This window comes from Onychostoma macrolepis, chromosome 01 (genome assembly GCF_012432095.1).
Source record: "Onychostoma macrolepis isolate SWU-2019 chromosome 01, ASM1243209v1, whole genome shotgun sequence".
Lineage (NCBI taxonomy): Eukaryota > Metazoa > Chordata > Actinopteri > Cypriniformes > Cyprinidae > Onychostoma > Onychostoma macrolepis.
In genome coordinates, this window is record NC_081155.1 from 34,969,051 (window position 1) to 34,990,084 (window position 21,034).

Here is a 21,034-nt window from a genome sequence, read left to right on the forward strand (position 1 = left end):
TTTATGTGTGTTGCACATGCACACACACACACACACACACACGAAGCCAAGCTCTCTGTAGCCTGACACACACACTCGTTCACTCAGAAGGGGGGATGGTGGGAGAGAGGCAATGTAAGAGGGAAGGGGAGGGAGTTTGCACAGAGCGGGGAGTAGGCGGTTTATGAGTAACGTTGTTCTCTCACTCCCTCTCTCTTGGCTACAGTATGGGTATGATTATGGTGTGAGGATGAAAGATGCTGCATTTGAAGATTATAGCTATGATTTACAATTACACTGCAAAAATGATTTTCTTAATCAGTAATTTCATGTATAAAACATCTAAACTTCCCTGAAACAACATGAATTTATTTGAGAAGCAAAACTGTGTGTTTATTTTCACTCTCTCTTTTAATGGTTTTGAATGCAACACAATTTGGTGAGGTTTTTGCTTAAAACAAGAAAAAACACTAACAAGGAAGGGAAAAAAACTTGGGGATTCAAGACAGATTTAAGATACATGATACAAAAAAATAAAAAAAATAAGGATGCTTAAATGACAAAATTTCACCAAATAATGAAAGCTAATGGAGTCCAATGTTGATTTTCACTGACCTTCATTACATGGTTAATAATCAATAATATAATATTTATTTATTTTATAACTTTTATTATATGGGCAATAATAATACTAATACTACTACTAATAATAAATATATAATATTTATTTATTTATAATTTTCTTGTGTACCATAGAAGCAATAAAGTCATACAGACTTGAAATGACATGTAGGTTAGAAAATGCCAACAGATAATTTTTTTTCATTTTTCTTATTTCATAGGCATGATAGTACTTATTAGTCCCTAGTCTTGCCTAATGTCATCATCTTCCTTTTTATTCTTCTTCTTTCTCTCTTTTTCAGGTGCCTTCTCTGAGACATCTATTTAACATTTATGTATCTTCCAAGCAGCAGGCTTCCTGAATGGATGCCTTTGTTGGATAAAGAAAAAGAGACAGAGAGAGAGAGAGAGAGAGAGAGTGAGCAAAACAAGCGCCTCGGAATACTGATGAGTGTCATTGTTGAATAGAGAGACGTCAAGCAGCACATGAACGGCTGTGTTCTGACACTATTGTGCTTCCCTATTCACCACTAAAGGCCAGCAGCTGCATGGCCAGAGCGACATAAATTAGCAACAGTCATTTCTTTTTTTCAAGGGGTGGAGGTGGCGCTTGCGGATAAAATTCTGTTAAAGTCGAGTTGTTTGTAAGTAAAACAAGACGGAAAGGCCAGAAATACCAAGAAACGTGCACTGGTTGGGTAAACTTGTTGTGAATGTGACTGGAATTTTGGCTCGAGGATGTCTGTGGCATTTCTGCAAAGAAACACTGCAGAGAAAGTCACACATTGTGCTATAAGGTTAAAAAAAGGCAATGGGGTTATCTAGTACTCTATAATGCTTCTTTTTTTTTTAAAGTAGAAAGACAGAAATTTCTCCTCTCACTCTTAAAGCTGCCTTCCTTTAGTAGACAATAAATGATTCAAATCACATACATTAATATGAATATAAATAAATTTTTATGTTTTCTTCAGTGAATGTTTTCCTTTGTAATAGCTGTGTATAACTCCATTAGATGTCCTGAGTGTGAAAAGATGGATCTCAAAATCACAGTCACTGTTGTCAAGGGTTCAACTATGAAGAATATGCTGGAAAACCAAAGAATGTACAGGACCTGGAAGATTTTTCTGAAGTAGGCAGTTAACTGCTCAGAACAAACAGGTGAGTAATAAACAACTCATGAAACTCATCACACTAAAAAATAAAAAACAGTTGTGGATCATTCAGATCATCAACATTAACAACGAAAAGTTCACTTACTTTTTCTACAGTACATGTTTAATGGGATTTGTTCAATAAACACATGAAAGATTATAACTGTTTGTGTGATGTCTATACTTGTGACTTTAATGGTGATCAGCCATTAAAACCAACTAATCCCAATGGGTTCACATACTTTTTTGCCACTGTTTCACATATGTGTGAGAGAAATGCATGAGCACAGATATAGAAGAATCCACTGTTCAATCAATCGTTCAACTTTTATATCCTATGTCCATATTTATGCTTTAACCACCAAACTGACTATTTCCAAAATGTAGCACAGTGCATGAATTAAACCCACAATTTAACCTACTTCACAAAAAACTTCAAGAGGGCCACAAACACACCACAAAGTTTTGGAAATGAACGGTTTTGACAAAAATTGATAGCAAAGATACAAACGGTTTAAGCTAAACTATTTTTGACAGTGCAGAAGTGGTAGAGTGTATATGGAGACGGACACACACTATCAAATTTATTCTGTCCTTACCTGCTACTGCTGATGAGCGAATGAGTCGTGCAGATCCACTGCGTTGCAAAGCATTCTGGTTGGTCTTAGGTGTCATGTGGCAGGTCACAGCTGGGGCCTTCAGTCCTAATGAAATAGTGCAGAAGAAATCAAACTTCATGTTCAGACTGCGCAGGGGCAGGTTTCAGTGAATGAGTCAGATGTACTGTAGAGGTTGTAGGTGCATGAGTGCATGTATGGCAATGGGTGGGGCAGAGAGAACTGCTAAAACCTTCACAATCATCCTTCATCATTTAAAGTAATTAGCAAGGTAATCAGTATTGATTAGTTTGGGGTTCATGAGACTTCTTTCAAAAACATTAAGAAATCTTATGAACCCCAAACTTCTAAATGTAGTGTATTATGCACAAAACAAGACAAGATATTCCTTAAAGATATGTTAATACTGATTATAGTTAATACTGATTACCTTGCTAATTACTTTAAATGATGAAGGATGATTGTGAAGGTTTTAGCAGTTCTCTCTGCCCCACCCATTGCCATACATGCACTCATGCACCTAACTGTTTTCTAACATATTTTAAATGTATTTTCAGTCTTCAGTGTCACATGACCTTTCGAAATCATTCCAATATGCTGATTTGGTGCTGAAGAACATTTTTTATTATTATCTTATTTTATCTTTTTTATTATTATTATCTTTTTTTTATTATATTATTTTATATTATTATCAATAGTTGTTCTGCTTAATATTTTTGTGGAAGCCGAGATACATTTTTCAGGATTCTATTATAAAGCTGAAAAGGACATCATATAATGCAAACAGAAATCTTTTGTAACATTATAAATGTATTGATTGTCACTTTTGATCAATTTAATGTGTGCTTGCTCAATAAAAGTATTACTGTAATTACTTTCAAAAACATCTTTCTGACCCCAAACTTTTCACTGGTAATGTATATTTAGGATTTTTGTGACTATTCCTTAATTGTTTTCAGAGAATTTTTTGCACTTATATATACATACACATATATATTTTTTTATACTGGTGCCACATGATATACAGTAATATATCCAAGATATATTCTCTCAAAAGCATTTTAATATTTTATGGCAATTTTGCATATAGGGTAAATTTTAACTTGTTTAAATGACAACAATGAATATTTTTAAACATTTTTAAAGTTTTCTGCACGATTTGCATGCATTTCCATATTAAAAAACATAATCTGATCTATTTATATCAAAAGCTCTTGGCATAACAATAGAGTGGAATTATACACAAACTACAATAACGAATTAGGGTAATTAACCAATCAAGAGGGATATATGGTAGTAATCCTATTGTGGTAAAATGGCATCAAAAGAGTGCTAATTGCAGTGTCATTAGCTTAAGACAATCATAGCTTTCCCACTGATTAATGTTTATAAATGTTCTGACGACAGGAGCGTGAGATTCCTTTTGAGGGATTTTTTTGCTTTGATGAGTAAATAATAAATGATGAGAGACAGATGAATGTGGACTCTGATGAATATATAAAAGCAATGTGGGTGTTAGAGAGACATGCATGTATGTTTCTCCTACCTGCCGCTGGTTTAGACGGAGTGGAGCTCGCTCTGCTGCGGTGACCTGATACAGGTTTGCTGACTAGACACTTTCCCTGAACCTGGGATGCCAGTGATTGTTTGATAGACTTCTCCTCACTCTTTATCCCCTCAGCAGGAACTGGTTAAAGACAAATCATCACATCACATTATAAAACAATATTTTGTACAATGCAATATTATTAATTAGTATTTTATCATGTTTTAAATAAACACATCCACAAAATTATACATTTACCTAAGAAGCACAATTGCATAAGATGTTAAGATTTATTTTCAGAGAATATATATATATATATAAATGTACTATGTCTTGTTCCATGTCACATTTTAAATTATTTTCACTTAAATTTCACTTCCAAATTTAGTTTTAAATTCACTGATTTTTGTTTTTAAATGTATGTTTAAATGTTTATATATCACTGAAAACATGTCATAATACCTAAAGCTGTTTGTTTCTTCTTAGGTAAACAAAAAAAAATTAATGTTACAATTTTAGATTTATTATTATTTATTTTACTTTTTTTTTATTTATTTTTTTTTACATTTTACATTTTAAATTGAATACTATTTATAAATATTATAAATATATGTATATTTCATATTCTGATTATGTGTATGTAAGCATATTCTTCTCATGTAAACAAATCTTAAAATAAAATTAAATTAAATAACAAATCTTAAAATAAAATAAAATAAAATAAAATAAAATACTGAGTATGTGTATGTGCAAAAAATATGCCACCCATTAACAAACTCAAATTAGGACCCAATTTCTTAATTCATCAAACAAATAAATATGTTCATATAAATGCCATTAGTAAAAGACAATTAGTCACATAGCACAAAAACATGATCTCTGTATCAATTAATCGTTCAAATAAAAGGCTTTTGCGTCAATATTAATGGGCCGTTTTGTAGTGAATTTACCTTGAAAACCTTCTTTATTCATTAGTCAAACACAATCACACATATTCCTACTGAAACTAGATCTAATTTCACCAAGTTACCATGACAACTCAATTATTCTTGAACGTAAGTTCAGAGTGTAAGACAGCAGGAGTGTGTGGGAATGAACTAATTATGATTCTGAGAGGGAGTCAAGCAGAGAATGTTGTGATTAATGTCTACAACACAGCTTTGGAATGGCAGAGATTGTATTGTATATAACTGTTGCTCACAGTCACTGCTAAACTCAGAGCAGATGTGACCTTTGACCTGAGCAAAGGAATGAGGGCAGTCTAAGTTCTGAAGATTTTATCAAAGCCCAGAGAGAAAGTTAAGTCTCTCAAATGTTAATACCATAGTACTTTAGTGTAGTGTATGCACTTAAAAACCTTAGGATTGAGATGGCGACTTGATCTCTTACAGACACGCACCTTTGCTTACAGCAATACTGTTGCTTTCGCAGATTGTACTTCCCAGTGATGAGGAGCTGGGGCTTGTGGGTAGGCCTTTGACAGGCAGTTTGGAAGAGGCAGCTTTCTGAGGACCTTTACAAGAAGGGCTGGAAACAGAAGTGGGGCTGCAGGGTACTGTGAACTTGTCTGTGCTTCGCATCCTTGGAATACCTGAATGCAAAAGAACACAATAGTAACAAATCAATTCTACTTGCCATCTTCAGTGATACTAAAGCATATTCCAGCTAAATTGGACATGTTTTCATAGCAGTTCTATTCAGGCAGTTGCACTCACAGCGTGCTAAATTATTTAATAGACTGCAGTTATGTATATAGCACACAGATGTACATTCAGCCTTGCTGATCTTGAGCACTTCCATACCCATCATAATGATTCTGTTCCGAAAAGAAAACTTACTAATGAGATATTTACCCTGCATACAAAGTGATATGATTAAAGATTATCCCGACTTATTTATAGCTATTTATTGATGTTTTTTCCCACAGTTTTCCCAGTTTAAACAAGGTGTAGAAAAAGTAAAACCAAATAAGTACCACCGCCGAATTTCTGGGAAGTTTGTTTTGTTTGTCTCTTTTTCTTTGTGAAACGTGCAGTAGTGTGCTGGGAAATCTTTGCGTGTCTCCTGCATCCTGTTTATCTTTTTTCACCACAGATCATTTCCTATGTGCAAGAACACTTGTTTGACTCCAATGGGTTGAACACCTCACACAAACACATCCTGTACATAACATAAGGTCTTCTGGGGGCACTGCTATGGAGACCAAGCAGCACAAATACAGATCATGTCAGCTTCTGTATTTACAGGTAAGTTTGAATCTGCTGGTCTGGTACAGTGAGATTCCTCACTTTCTCCAGAGTCTGGTCCAGAAGCCACTCTCTGAACCCCCTGCTCTTTCCTATGCTTTTGAAATAAGTGTTTAAACGGCACTAAATTCAACAGCAGTGAGGCCAATAAGTGTGATATATGCCACCTGTTGGAGAACACATGGTACTACATTTTGCATGTTCACCTCCAGGCAAAGTCTGACTTTGGGTTTTTATACTACAAGTGGATTTATCTGATCACTCGTGGCTATCTACAATTAGGAAAGCAAACAACAACACAGAAAAAATGTGCAGTGGTGCAGCTAAATCTGTGGAGCTAAACAAAACATGCCCTTTGTACCTTAAAATGATATGATAAAAATACAGTGAATTAAAGTGATATTGTGAAATATAATTACAACTAAAATTTCATTAAAAAAATGAAAACTTTTGAACTGTAGTGTATATTACACTTTTATGAATTCGATTAAAAAGTCGATTAAAAACTTTTTTCTATGAAATCTTAATAAATCAATAATCCTATGCTTCATATAAAAAAATAATATTTTTGTGTAAAAAAAAAAAAGTATCACAATTGTTTTCTCCCTTTAACAGGGTTCACCTTGATGAAGCGAATAAGTGCAAACACCATAAAATACTGAAAAAGATTGTAAGAGTAACTTCGCAAATACATATCACTCACTTATTTCCATGAAATCAGTGTTTAATATTAAAATGTCATCTGCATAAGGAACTAAAAAGAGTTCATCTATCAAATAATGCAAGTAATGAAACTTCTGTACGCTGTTAATTATATAAGTAGTAGTCCTGGTGGCATAAAAATGGCAGTGTTTCCTGAATCTGACTCCACAGTAACAGATATCCTTCAACACAAAACTTTCCCCTGATTGGCAGCTATTAGATTGTGGAGCGAAAATCACAGTGTGGGCCTGTGGTCTCTGTGGAGAAACAACACGACGATTGTCTAGGAGGAATGTGACCTTCTCTGCTTAATTCAATTCTACTTTTCATTGATACTGAAACATGACACACACAAACATATAGAATATGGCCCCTGAAACCACAAGCACCCAAACATATCCCTACATCCCCTTGTAATTAAAGAAAGAGGAAACACGCAAAAGAGACAGAGAAAGAAAAGGGTATGACACAAAGTAAGGTTAGGTTACGGGACAGCCCAAAACTTTTCAAAAGTGTACACATATAGACACATATACACACACTGAGCACAATAAGACGTCTTTTTCTGACCAGAACAGGAAAACTGCCTTAGGCTACACACACAAGAAACGGACAGACATACACACGACAGGATGGGAGGAGGGAAAGAGAGAGAATGGCAAAGAGCTGAAGAGATGAATGGACAAAATGAGACAGGAAACTGAAGTTAAGTGTGAAGTGTTAAACTCAAGTGTGTGTTATGGCTTTAAATGATGAACATGTGGCCACAGACAGAGAGGAGAGTTACGTAACACTGTGCAAGGTTTGGACACTGAAGTGTTGAGTTCTACAGGATTGTTAAGTCCAGCTGCAGCTTCCCGCTCACTCGATAACACAGACACATGTTGGATTCACTAGTAAGGATATCTCACAGACCTAATGGATTTTTATAAGGAGGTGATTCTATTTGCTAAACCCCTAACCTAATTCGCACACAGCTGATTTAGAGCAAAAAAAAAAAAAAAACTGTATTTATGATCCTGTCGAATAGTGTTTTATGGAACAAAAAATAAAGAATTTAAATCTGACAAAACCTTCCTTTTTGGGGACGTCTTTAAAAGTGAGTCATAAATGAAGTAATTATATTTGTTTATTTATTTTAACAAAAAAAAAACAATGCAATAAAAACATTTTGTGGTTAGGTAATTACTTATATATTTTATTATTTCCTTATATTTTCATTTATTTTGTCTATTATATATTTAGTTTATTATTTGAATAAATAAACAATAATGATAATTCTAAATAATAAAATATACACTATTGTTCAAAATATATTTTTTACGTTTTTTAGAAGATGCGTCTTTTGCTTATCAAGGCTGCATTTATTTGATCAGAAAGTAAATCCGTATTGTGAAATATTTTTAAAATTTAATGTAATATTTTAATATTTAAAATTGTAATTTATGACAAAGCTGAATTTTCAGCAGCCATTACTCAGTGTTCAGTGTCACAGGATTCTTCAGAAATCATCGTAATATGCTTAAAAAAACATTTCTCATTATGAATGTTGAATATTTTTTTCTCAGGATTCTTGGTTTAATACAAAGTTCAAAATAAAACATTTTAATACAAACCTTTACTGTCACATTTAATTGATGTCTTCACTGTCACTTCTGTCACTTTTAATCAATTTAATGTGTCCTTTCTGAATAAATAATACATTTTTTATCTTACTAACCCCAAACTTTTGAATGAAGAAAGAAAGAATTTAGTAATTTATAGAAATTATAATCGACTCTATATAAAAACACACATTTAAAAACCACAACTATGCTAAGTCAAATTGTTTTGCAAATGTGCATCAGGCAGACAATACATTTTAGTTTCTTCACTGTAGCGCAGTTACATGAACTGTGACAGTGATGCTGGTAAAATAATCACACTTACAATATCAGTATAAGCTTACAAGAGACATTACACTGAAGAAAACAAATCTAGAAGCTCTTCCACTGTAGCGTTCACTCTGTCTACTTCCTTAAACAATGCCTTGGAGATTTTGTTTTGTGCATGTGGAGTGTTAAACAAGCAAAACTCACCAGCCGGCTGAACCGTTCGGCCTCCCGGTGGACCCAGACTACCTGTGGGTCGGGCTTCTCGGTTAGAGGGCTTCAGTCTGGTTTCTGGGGGTCCAGAGGTGGAGGTACTGTTAGTCCCTAGAGATGGTCCTAACTTGGAAGACACAGTCTGGAGAAAGAGTTGTTGATTAGCAACAGCATCCCAAGCGAGAGAGCCCAACTCTGGGCGCCGTAGGCTAACCATAGTGTTAGCCATTCCACAGAACAGACAGAAAATGTGCAGCGGTACAGAGAGAGAGAGAGAAGCAAGAAGGAGAGGGAGGAGGAGCGGAAAGGAGGGAGGGGAAATAAGACTCGCCAGCTCCAAAAAGCAGAAGAAGAAAAAAAAAGCAAAAGCAAAGGGAAAACGTTTCTATTGTGTTATTCCCTCAGGGCTTCTGATGCCAGGACCAGCCCAGACCTTTTCCTTTTCTCCCCCCTCGTTTCTGAACGCTCAACACACACATGGAGTGAGTTTGTGGAAAGATTCTGTTGTCTGAATCAGTGTTCATATGAGTCAGGCTCCTCTCAGGAATGTTTCCCTCCTCATTCTGTTCCAAGACAGTTGTTTTATTGGCAAAAACATCTCACTCATGTTCTCTAACCAAGTTGAAAAAGGCAGGAAAGTGAGAGAGGGAACTGGAATTTTAAGCTTTTAGATATTTCTTAACAAAATAGTAAAGCAGAAACATGCAAAAGCACTTACGTAGAATTGCGTAAGCGCTCTGACATGCTGTAAGACTGGACAGTGAACATATAGAGAAGACAAGGTATTGATGCACAAATGAATATTTGTGTTTGTCTCTAATAACAGTGTTTACATTCGAAAACCTTTTTGAGGTCTGCATTTACTCGTGACATTTGGTTAGACCCAACCTAATAACACATTTAAGCCTGAATAACAGCATAGCACAATCGTGTGATAACACGTATAGAGCTAGACTTGTTGGAGCAGTTCTCCTCATGAGCAGAAGATTGACAAGGAATCAGACAGCTTCTATTCATATGTCGGTTTAAATTAATGTTTCAGTTTGAGTAGACCAAAATTTGTATGTATGTGCATAAATGACACAAACAGCCTGAAAGGCCTGGGCGTAAATCTAGAATGCTTCCTAATCCTAATACTTCCTTCCATTGGTGATCAACTTACTTGACTAGTCAGAAGATGCTTCATTAGAATACCAAATGACGTCTGTTGTAAAACAATGTAAAAAATAATATATATACAGTATATATATATAATGTAAATGTAGTGAATACAAATTAATAAAAGTTTTAATAATAGTAACAATTTTAATAAATACACATTAATAAAAGTAATAATAATAATACTAAAATGTAAACGTTTTTCTAATTGTAAAAACTTGTAAAGTGCTTAATATAAAAATAACAAAAGGCTTAGTATTCCTAAAATCTGAATGAATGAATCTTAATACAAGTTGTAATAACAACAACAACAATAAAAGCTTTTTCTAAATGTAAATGTTTTAATAATAGTAAAACGTAAATACACAAACTGTAAAATGTAGCCTATGGTTTAAATAAAATGTAAAAACATTTCTAAATGTACAAACTAAATGAATTACATAAAATGCAAATTCCTTCAGAGGAATATGTCCTTCATATATCCTAGATGCAAATGGAATTTTAATGTTTGTTTCAATATTATTATGCACAACAAACAATAGCTACAACAGAAAACAGAAAATCCAGTCACTAACCTTGCTGGTGCTCTTAGAGGTTTCTTCCCCTGCTTCTTTCTCAAGTTGAGGCTCTTCTTCATCTTTAAAATCAGTTGAAGGAGGATATTCTGACTTCATTGTTTCTTCTCCTTGCATCGGCAAGGATAAAGTGTTTACATCTTTCTCTTGACCGCCACTGACCACCATCTTTGTTTCTTTCCCTCTTGTATGGTTTGATGATGATCTACTTCTTTTTCCGACAGCTTTATTTTCCACCTTCCTACTAGCATGAACCTTCACACTTCCTGAAGCTGACTGGTTAACTTTAGTGTTTGTTTTTACGGGATTGGCTGATCTTGGCGCAGAGGCAGCCCTGGAGATGATCTTGGCCTTCACGTTCCTCAGGTCTGGCCTGGGGAACCTCTTCGCCTCAGGTTTTGTGGCTTTGGTCAGAGCAGCCCTTGTAGGAGGCTTGGCATAAACACGTCCTTCCAGATCATTGGTCTTTTTTGCTGTGGACTTTGGCTGGTTGTCCTCTTTTGAGATGAATGAGTGTGAAGTTGTGTTTCTGGAATCCGTTATAGGAGTATTTTCAAGGGACACCACTGTCTCGTTCATGACGTCAGTTTCTTGAATGGCTGAAGACAACACAACTTCCTCTTTGTCATAGACAACTTCCCTTTGGAGTTCATTCACCACAGCCACGTTAGGCACTTCTGCTTGTTGGCCTTCTGGTGAAACACTGACTGGCATTACCACTTCAGAGCTGGTAGAGACTTCCAGATCAGAGACACCAACTTGGCTCTTCATTATTAATTCTACCGAGGCTAAAGAAAGAAAAGAGTCTTCTTCCTCCTCCTCTTTAGTGTCATCATCATCATCGCCGTTTTCTGAAGAGCACAAGGATGTATCATCACCATCAGTTTGGCCAACCTTCTGTGTTACCACCAAAGTGACATTGTTGTTGTCATTGTCGCTCCAACAGTCTTCATTAGCATCCAGATAGACAGACACGGAGTTGTCGTTGTCCTCACTGTAGTCTGGTCTGCAGTCTGGGCTCTGTATGCCAGAATCATCACTGCTGGCCGTTGCTTTTCCCATCTCCACCTCTGGCATGTCCACATCCAGAGGACTATCTGTTCTGGCACTGCTCAGACTACTCAAGCTACGCACCGAGTCCGGCGATGTCTCACCTCTATCGTACAGGAGCAAGGTCGACGACAATGACAATGGGGACTGAGAGGTGAAAGCATTGTTACTCTGTTCACGACTGTGTAACGCCAGACACATCCCATGCTGAGATCCCTGAGAAGGCCTCTCAGGAAGTGCAGGAGATGGAAGCTCAGATTTGTTTGTTGGCGATTCCATGAGACATATGGATGGAGACACGATCATACAGCCACATCCCCCATAGTCCAGCACTGATGGACAGGAAATACTCTCCTATGTAGAAGAAGGGATTAATGTGTTTCTCATCACAGAAAGTCTATTCCTTTGATCATTCAGAAGATGATGTCCATGGTTTTGTTGACACCCTTTTTATGACTCTAAGGAACAAGAAAAGACAACAGCATGTCAGTCGCATTTCATCTAGTACTGATCTGTACTGTGTTAGAGATTTAAAGATGATAGAGACTGAGATAAACACAGGGAAACCAGAGTCATATATGAAAAAGCAAACCCAACAGCAGTGTTGAATTTGAAAAATAAATCAATAAATAAATAATACAAAAATAGGACTGTGACTCAACTTCTAGTCAAATCTAGTAATGAAATCTAGATGAGATGGCAATAAGGCACAGTATAATATTTTATAAGATAAAGAAAATGTCTTGTACTGTTTTGTAGAGAGGTTTAATGAAGAGCACTACTGCTCCCTACTGGCAATTTCTCATGTATTGCTCCCTGTTCTTCTATTATGAGAGTCAAAGGAAAGAGAAATGAAGAAAATGTAGTACAAAACTCAACAAACTCTTTTATATAGCTTCCGTAAGAAATTATTGTTCAACTTATATAATTTATTAAGCTTACCACTGCATATATGCTAATGTCGACATTTAGCCTTTAAGTAGTGTTGACAGTTTCGGGTTAGTTCTTAAATGTATGTATGTGTGTGTGTGTGTGTGTGTGTGCGCGTTTTTGTGAAAAGTCAGGACATAGATTTGTATAATGACAAAGGTATGACATAAGTATTACAAGGTGAAGGTGACTTTTCAGGACATTGACCCATGTCCCCACTTTTCAAAACGCTTATAAATCATACAGAGTGAGGTTTTTTTGGGGAAAGTCTCCTGTAAGGTAGGTTTAGGTGTAGGGTTGGTGTAGGGCAATAGCACATACAGTAAGTACAGTATAAAAACCATTACGCCTATGGGATGTCCACACTTTTCACAAAAACGAACATGTGTGTGTGTGTGTGTGTGTCTATACACACACACACATACACACGCACACACACACACACACACACACACACACAGGAAATAGTATCATTAAAGGTGTTGTATATATAATTGTTAATTAGCAAGACGTTAGTATAAATAATAATAAAAATGAATAATATACAATATAATAATTTATAACATTATTATATAAATAATATACAATATAATAATGTTAAATAAAATGATATTATACAATTAAAAACTCATTTCTGTCTTTAGGTTGATTCGTAAAAGGTGTTCTATATATAATATAATATAATATAATATAAAATATAATATAATATAATATAATATAATATAATATAATATAATATAATATAAACCACTCTTTCTCTCTCTCTCTCTCTCTAAGTCGATTCATGAAAACTGTTAGTCTGTTCGAGTACTGGAAAAACTTGTTTAAAGCCTTGCATGGAAATTTATCTTTAAGTTAGTCACTCTTTGTATAATTTAGGCATGCACATGCACAATCAAGTCTGCGTTATGTCAGAGTCACACTTTTCAATCAAATGTGGGTGACAATGTAGGGCAAATAAAAGCTAATAAAGGCTTTTATTTTGATATTCAGGGCATTCTCTCTCTCACACACAAGGCAATGGTGACAGTTACAGCCACAATGGTGGCCTTGTATTTCCAGACAAATGCTGAATGGTCCACGACCAAGAGTCTGATTGTTCTGCTCACAAAAACCTTTCACTGAATACACCAAAAGTCATCTTTTAATACAAAGAAAACGCTGATATCAAGATGGGTTGGGAGGATGTGTGGGTGGCAAAATGCATCTGTGCCCTTTCTAAGAGCTGGTGCATGATCTCATGGCACTCATGCAAAAGCACAAGCATCACTTATGAAGTTATTTACTATGTATTGACTGGAAATGCAACCATAATACAGGTAGCTAACATTATAGTTAAAAAAAAAAAAAAAAAATGATTTGCACTCTCTAAGTGGCATGCCAATAAATCAGTATCAGGCAAAATTCTCCTCTGCTGACCTTCCGAAGATATGCTCATGTCACAAATATAGCTACTCTTGATGAGAGTGCTGCTGTCAGCACAAGCGCATATACCGTATACATCACTGAGATGAGCAGAATGAGACGAACACTCTGTACGATGCAAAAGAGAGACAAAATCTGATCATCTTCACCTTTAAAACTACTGATACGTTAAACAAACAAATTGTTATATAACATAATACATTGTATGTTTATTTGACTCCTTGAACTAGATCTCTCAACATACCATGTACACAACGAATCAATGATTGTTGAACTGGTATAGAGGTTACTTCTAGGGACTAAAAAACTCAATCAAAATATTTGATGAAAGCAATTTTCTTTCCTGTGATGACATATTTTCAATCAAGAGACTTAAAATAACTAATAGCCTTTACTTAACATCACAAAACCATGCTTTGCTATTTGCTATTGTTAGAAGGGCTGGGCGGTATATCGAGTTTGTTTTTATGAGCGATACGGTATGAGGCAATACCGTTAATATCGATATACAGTAGTTTGATACGAGCGCATCTGAAAATATCTAGGGAGGACACAGACTGAACTGCAGCGGAAAAAGTGCATAATCCAATGTGTTCTAAACATGTAACAAGCTTTAAATGAAGGGCTTTAAAAAAAAACTTGTTTAGTTTATAGTTTGAGTTTAAAGCGGCTATGACAGAAAGGCTGCTTGTGCCGCTGACAGAGACGCGCTGTTTAATGTGTTTGAGATGTGCTGTTTTCCTTAATGCATAACTTACATTTCACAGGTATATTCTCCATCTATAAATGCTAGAAAGCCATGGAAATATTTCCATTTTGCTATCAGAAGTGCATGAGCTTTTGCTTTGCGATTCTCCGCTAAACTTCATTCAATCAGACGGAGCACAATAACTCTGACTAAAATATACATTTTGCTGAAATATTTGTAGTTGGACAATAAATGTGACATATGTAGAATTTTAAACCTACAAGTAAGTGTTTTTGTATGATAGCACTAACTGTAAAGTGACTGTAATGGGGTAATCAAAATAGTCTTTTTACTCAATTAGCCTAGCCTATTTTTTTTTTATTATTTAAATTTTTAGTAAATTTAACTTCTGCTTTAAAAAGCATTATTTTTGTTTTTAGATTGCAATGTTACAATGTTAGAATGTAATGTGATTTTAACCCTTTTTTGCACATAATATATGCCTACATGCTTACGTTCACTTTATTTGTTTAATCCAAATCCAAAATACCGAGATATATACCGTATACCGGAAAGCAGCCAAAAAATACAGAGATATTAATTTTTGCTCATATCACCCAGCCCTAATTGTAAGAGAGATGCTGATTAAAGGAACCCTTTTATTAGGCAAAAAGTTGAATACACTACCATTCAAAAGTTTGGGATCAGTAAGATTTTTAGGTAACACTTTACAATAAGGTTCATTAGTTAACTACATTAGTTAACATTAACTAATAATAAACTGCACTTATACAGCGTTTATTAATCTTTGTTAATGTTAATTTCAACATTTACTAATACATTATTAAAATCTTGTTAACATTAGGTAATGCACTGTGAGCTAACATGAACATCTGTATTTTTATTAACTAACGTTAGCGAAGATTAGTAAATACAGTAACAAATGTATTGCTCATGGTTAGTTCATGTTAGTTAATACATTAACTAATGTTTAACTAATGAACCTTATTGTAAAGTGTTACTGATTTTTATTAAAGAAATGAATTATTTATTCAGAATTAGAACACATTAAATTGATTAAAAGTTACAGTAAAGACATTTATAATCTTACAAAAACTTTCTGTTTCAAATAATTGCCATTCGTTTGAGTGTTCTATTGATCAAATTTAAAAAAAAAATACACAGCACAAACTGTTTTCAACACTGATAATATGAAATGAATCTTGAGCACCAAATCAACATATTAGAATGATTTCTCAAGGATTATGACAGTAAAAACTGAAGTAACGGCTCCTGTGATTTGCCATCACACAAATAAACTACATTTTTAAATATATTCAATATTTCTCAATATTCACAATTTTTCCTTTTTTGTAAAATCTACTAATTATTTTTGCTTTCATATTTTTAACTAAACCCTTCAGTACTGAACTATGATGTCTTAGAAAAAAAAAAAAAACTAAATCTTGTACTTGTAACAATCAACAGCCCTGCTTATAGATGTACATTCAGTGATCACGATATTATGCAACACTTTCTTGTTTCCCACTGTGCTCAGCTCAGATAGCAGTGGGATACTGAACATGAAGTGCATGACCCTGGCCTGCATAGCTCTCTCGGTCTGTGTAACATGGGTTGTCCAAGGCCACCATAATCTTCTGAGATTGATAATTACACTTGGTTTAAGGTCTTTCAACCCAGATTATCAGAGAGATGAGACACAGAGAGTGAGAGAGAGGCATACTGCAGCAATGATTTCATGCTGTGTTAGGGTCAGTCCTACTTACCCCTGGGGTGTGAAGAGAATGAGAGTGAGGTATCAACTGGACAAATGTGAGGTTACAAGACATGTCACATTTCTCTACACTCACTGTCATGGTCTCCATAAACCCAGCAGATTCGCAGGGTCCCCCACACATTTACGAGTGCTATACACAACGCAACTGATGATGAGAAAAGCGAGCCCTGTTGTGCTGCACTGCACGCCTGTCAACTGAAATATCTCTGAGCGAGCATCACCCTGGGACAGAGTTCACAAATCTCAAGCCTAGAGATACACAGGTAAAAATCTTAAAGAACTGACTTTTATTACTAGAAATGAAAAAAAAAAAAAAATCTCTTCTAACTAAATTAACAAACTTAAAATATGCAAAAAGTAATACTATGTTCTGTTTGTTAAAAAATAGAGTAAAAGTATGGGGTTATTTTTGTTCCATTATTCCAAATTAACAGATTATGACCCACAAATAAATGTAAAGAGAAACCATTTAGCGTTCGCGCACTCTCCTGGAGACCGTGTGCTCATGCACACTCGCAGCGCACACACATAATGCCAGGTTCACATTACTCCGTTTGCAGTGCGTATGCGGTACGTATTTTTTCCGCACTCATATTAATGGAATAAAGCGTTCACGCTGCACACGGTTGCGGTCCGGCACTGCGTTCCAGGAGCAGTGCAGAGATCGTTTCCGTTGCATGTGCTGAATTAAAGTAACAGCGCATTGTTTGCGGTAAATATGAACATGGATTGAAAATGTAGTAATTACACCATAAACGCATATAATTAAAGTCTACTGTGTTTCACAGTCAACACACAGGCTATGGCTTTTTGGCTAGGTTTAAAGGAAAAGAGCACTTTTTGATAAACAAGGCAATAATAGATGGCACTCGTGGAGGTAGTAAAACAATGTTTTTTACGAACCACAGGTTTGTTTGTAATAAAGATTTAAATGCAAACGAAAAGGCAGTAGAGCTGACTGTTTCTGTCAATGGTAAGTTTTAATTTAGAATGTTTGTGATAATGTAAGAAATGTAGTTTAGCCTAAATGTTTTGCCACTTGCTTGAGCAACTTAATATGTCAATCTAGAAGTAAATGCAAAAGTAAAAAGCATTTAATCATGTGTTTCTTATATTTATTGCATTTAAACACATCCATGAAAGATTGTACTGTACTGTGTTAAAAAAGAATCACAATGCTGAAAAAGCATTTTCAGTCACAATGTTTGGATTTGAAATCAAAATAATGGATATGAGAGTCCGTGCTGCTTCTGCACCGCTTACGTACCACACATGGACTGCAAACGGAATATGTGTGAACCAGGTATAAAAGTCCACCTCACATACAGCTCACAAAATCAGGCTTGTGCTGTGTGTAAGCTATTGTGCCACAATGGCACGAATGTCAAAACAAAAATGCAGTGCATGATCAAACATTTAGGTGAGATAAATATATATTTTTGAAAAATGTCTAAAAAATGCCCCCCTCCACCACTCAAATTAAAAAATCCCCTCTCACAAGAGTCACCTGAGAGGAGAATTCCCCCATTTTCAAAAATGAAATTCAGGCCCTGAATGAATGTCTAAAAATCTTGATTGGATCATCACTATAAATAATTCTACATGATAAAAAGAAGGCTTTAAAAAGATCAGTATTGGTGATTGTATCGACAGATACTGCTTTCTGTGATCGGCGAGCGGCCTCAAAAATCCTGATCGGAGCACCCCTAATAAATATAATGAGATCAACAACAGGCGCCTTGAATGTATGGAGAAGAGGTCAATTTAAAATTTCAGTTTAAAACAAATGATCTGTGGAAGATTACATTTAATTTCATATTTAAATATTCAACATTAAACAAGTGATTTTTCCCACAGTGTTAAAGAAAAACACCCTTTCTCCCTACAATAACTGTGCTTACACTTAATAATCAAACATATTCAAAATCCACCTGCCTCAAAAATCTGCAGTGGCACATGCATTTAAATCAGAATGGTGTTTTATGGCATCGTCACACCAGTGAATGACTGACATCAACCCAGTTTTCTTTCACTAGTCTGCCCACTGGCCCTCTGGGTGAAGCGAAGGGTGGCTAATGCTTCTTTCACTGACAAAATGATCCAGAGAATGAATGTGATGTTCTAGGACTGAACACTCCTCAGTGCCTATAGGGCCCCAGCAACAACAGAAGATGTCCCATGAACTTATATAATCAATATTACTGAGCTGTATCAGAAAACCGTGGACTTAAGTTTCAGTATGACCTTCCAAAGAGTCAGTGTTTCTTTGTCAGTGTGATACACAATACATTTGCTCTTCCCAGAACTAAAATGACAACACCTCTATAACCTTACAGAACATCTGATCAAATTTCTGCGCAGCATCTTTAGCATCATTTCACATTTAGCACCTGCATAATTCCCTAGGTTAATACGCATAATTTGGGAACCGCAGCCTTTCTGTAACACGGTTTTTTGTAATTAGGTGAGTATTTCCATTAACGAAGAATTATGCTGATGACCTAGAACAAAAATATTTCAGTATGTGATGACAAAAGGCTGCTATGTCCTCTTAAACCACCTACACATGAATTGACAAAGCTCTTAGCATTGAAATTATTTTTGGCCACTTTTTGCATTGTTAAAATTCAGGCTGCTTAAAAATTAGACAAATGCATTTCCTTATGTTTGCAACCACTATTGTCTTTATATGACTTAAAGGCTGAGCAGAACGTCCACAGCTAGATGACGACTTGAATAAATAACATAAATTATTAAGGTGGGCAGTTACACCTCCATATAAATGTCATTCTTTCCGAGACGCTGGGAGCGATTATGCAACAGTGTCTCAGTTTTCATGCTGGTCCTCTACTTCCTATATTAACAATCACTCTTGCATAAAACAAAACCCAAACAAAATCAAATATTTCATTCAGAAATGCACATGTTAATTCAGAAACTTGGCAATTCTTTAACATTTTATTCCTCTTCCCGCCTCCCATTTAAGAGCTAAAAATAGACTCAGGCCCAGAAGACGGAAGCGAGGTCTCTCTCTCTCTCTATCATAGTGCAGACACCTGTCTAAGCGCCCTGGTCAGGTAAATGTAGACGTAGCCTGTGGACTAAAGCTGTTCCATTAAAAACTGTTCCAAACAACACAAACTCAAGAGTACAAGGACTTTGCACATATGTGATAACTTGGTGTATGCATTCTGACAACAGTCTGGTTGCATTGCACAAGCAGACCAATACTAATAAAGATTTTTGAACAAGGAGTGATTTTGAACAGTGAAAATTAAAATTCCTCTGTGAATTATGGAATAAAAATACTCTCTCCGTAAAATACTCTTTTGTGACTTCTCTTTGTGTCTCTCTATCTCTCTCCATACTGTGTAATTATACTGCATAGCTGAGCATTAGCAGGCTGTTTGCTTGGCTGGTGCAGCGGTTGAAAAGGTGTTTATTCCCCATAGTAGCACTTGGTGCCAAAACTGATCTCATAAGCTTATACTAATGCCTGAGCGTCAAGTCCAGATTTGCACAACTCTACATAGGCCTTAAATTGACTAGAAGAAACGTTAAACACATTGAGAAAGAGCTACAGATCGACTGGTGCTTTAATTCTTAGGCAATCATTACTGAACCAAAAGTCAAAGCTAGTTTTCTAGCAAGTGTAATAATGTTATCCCTAATACAGATCTTATTTGTTTTCAAAATATTAATCATTTAATTATTTGTACATTTTTACATTGAATCTCTATATATGTTGGTTTATACCAGCACAAAATAAAATACTGTAACTGATGCAATACCATGCATTCTCTGAAACAGGAATGTACTTGTTTATTTGCGTACAAATGATCAGATATGCAGAGTGCTTAGAATTATGCTGCTTTAAAAAAACATACAACTGCTTATAATGCTCATGGTTATGATGATGACATCTTAATAAAGAAGATGAACCACTTTCAATACATGAGAACAGCGATGAAAAAAGCATTTTAATCTATGTGGTTGCACAAAATTGATTCTGATATGTTATTACACACACACAGTTAATGAAATTAGTCATTCTAACCTTACCTAATTATTTTTATCATTTAATCTGAGTCTACAAATGAACCTTTTTGACTCAATCTAATTGGATTTTTGAGACAATCAGATTTTTATCACATTCAATACATTCAATATAGCACAGAAAATAAATGGGAAATGAGAAATAACATGCAAAATCAAAATGTGGTAACAGAATCAAAATGCATACTTACAATTTAATTGACATGTACTGAGAGCAAGTTTGATTGTGCTCATCTGCCGTTATTGCTTCTGATAACATTTTGAGTCTCATTATGACTTTAATCGTAATATTAAGACAATTTCACAGAAAAACACTATTTGAAGCCATCTGTATTAACACAGTGATATACTGTAGATCCGTTTCACTCGGGTACAGCCACCATCAAGTTCTCTGGATTTCTCTCGGTT

General features: G+C 35.2%; 1 protein-coding gene across 3 annotated transcripts in view; it reads right to left on the reverse strand.

Moving 5' to 3' along the window:
• Nucleotides 1-21,034, reverse strand: part of mtus1b (microtubule associated tumor suppressor 1b) — a 52,223-nt gene that overhangs the window by 22,534 nt on the left and 8,655 nt on the right. For all 3 annotated transcript variants that reach the window (XM_058773791.1, XM_058773785.1, XM_058773799.1), the window contains exons 2-6: nt 10,680-12,187; nt 8,941-9,088; nt 5,314-5,505; nt 3,915-4,055; nt 2,351-2,455 (exon numbers count right to left, since the gene is read on the reverse strand). In XM_058773791.1, the coding sequence (XP_058629774.1) occupies nt 2,351-2,455; nt 3,915-4,055; nt 5,314-5,505; nt 8,941-9,088; nt 10,680-12,035 (1,942 nt within the window). In that variant the 5' untranslated portion in view covers nt 12,036-12,187. The remainder of the gene's footprint in view (nt 1-2,350; nt 2,456-3,914; nt 4,056-5,313; nt 5,506-8,940; nt 9,089-10,679; nt 12,188-21,034) is intronic.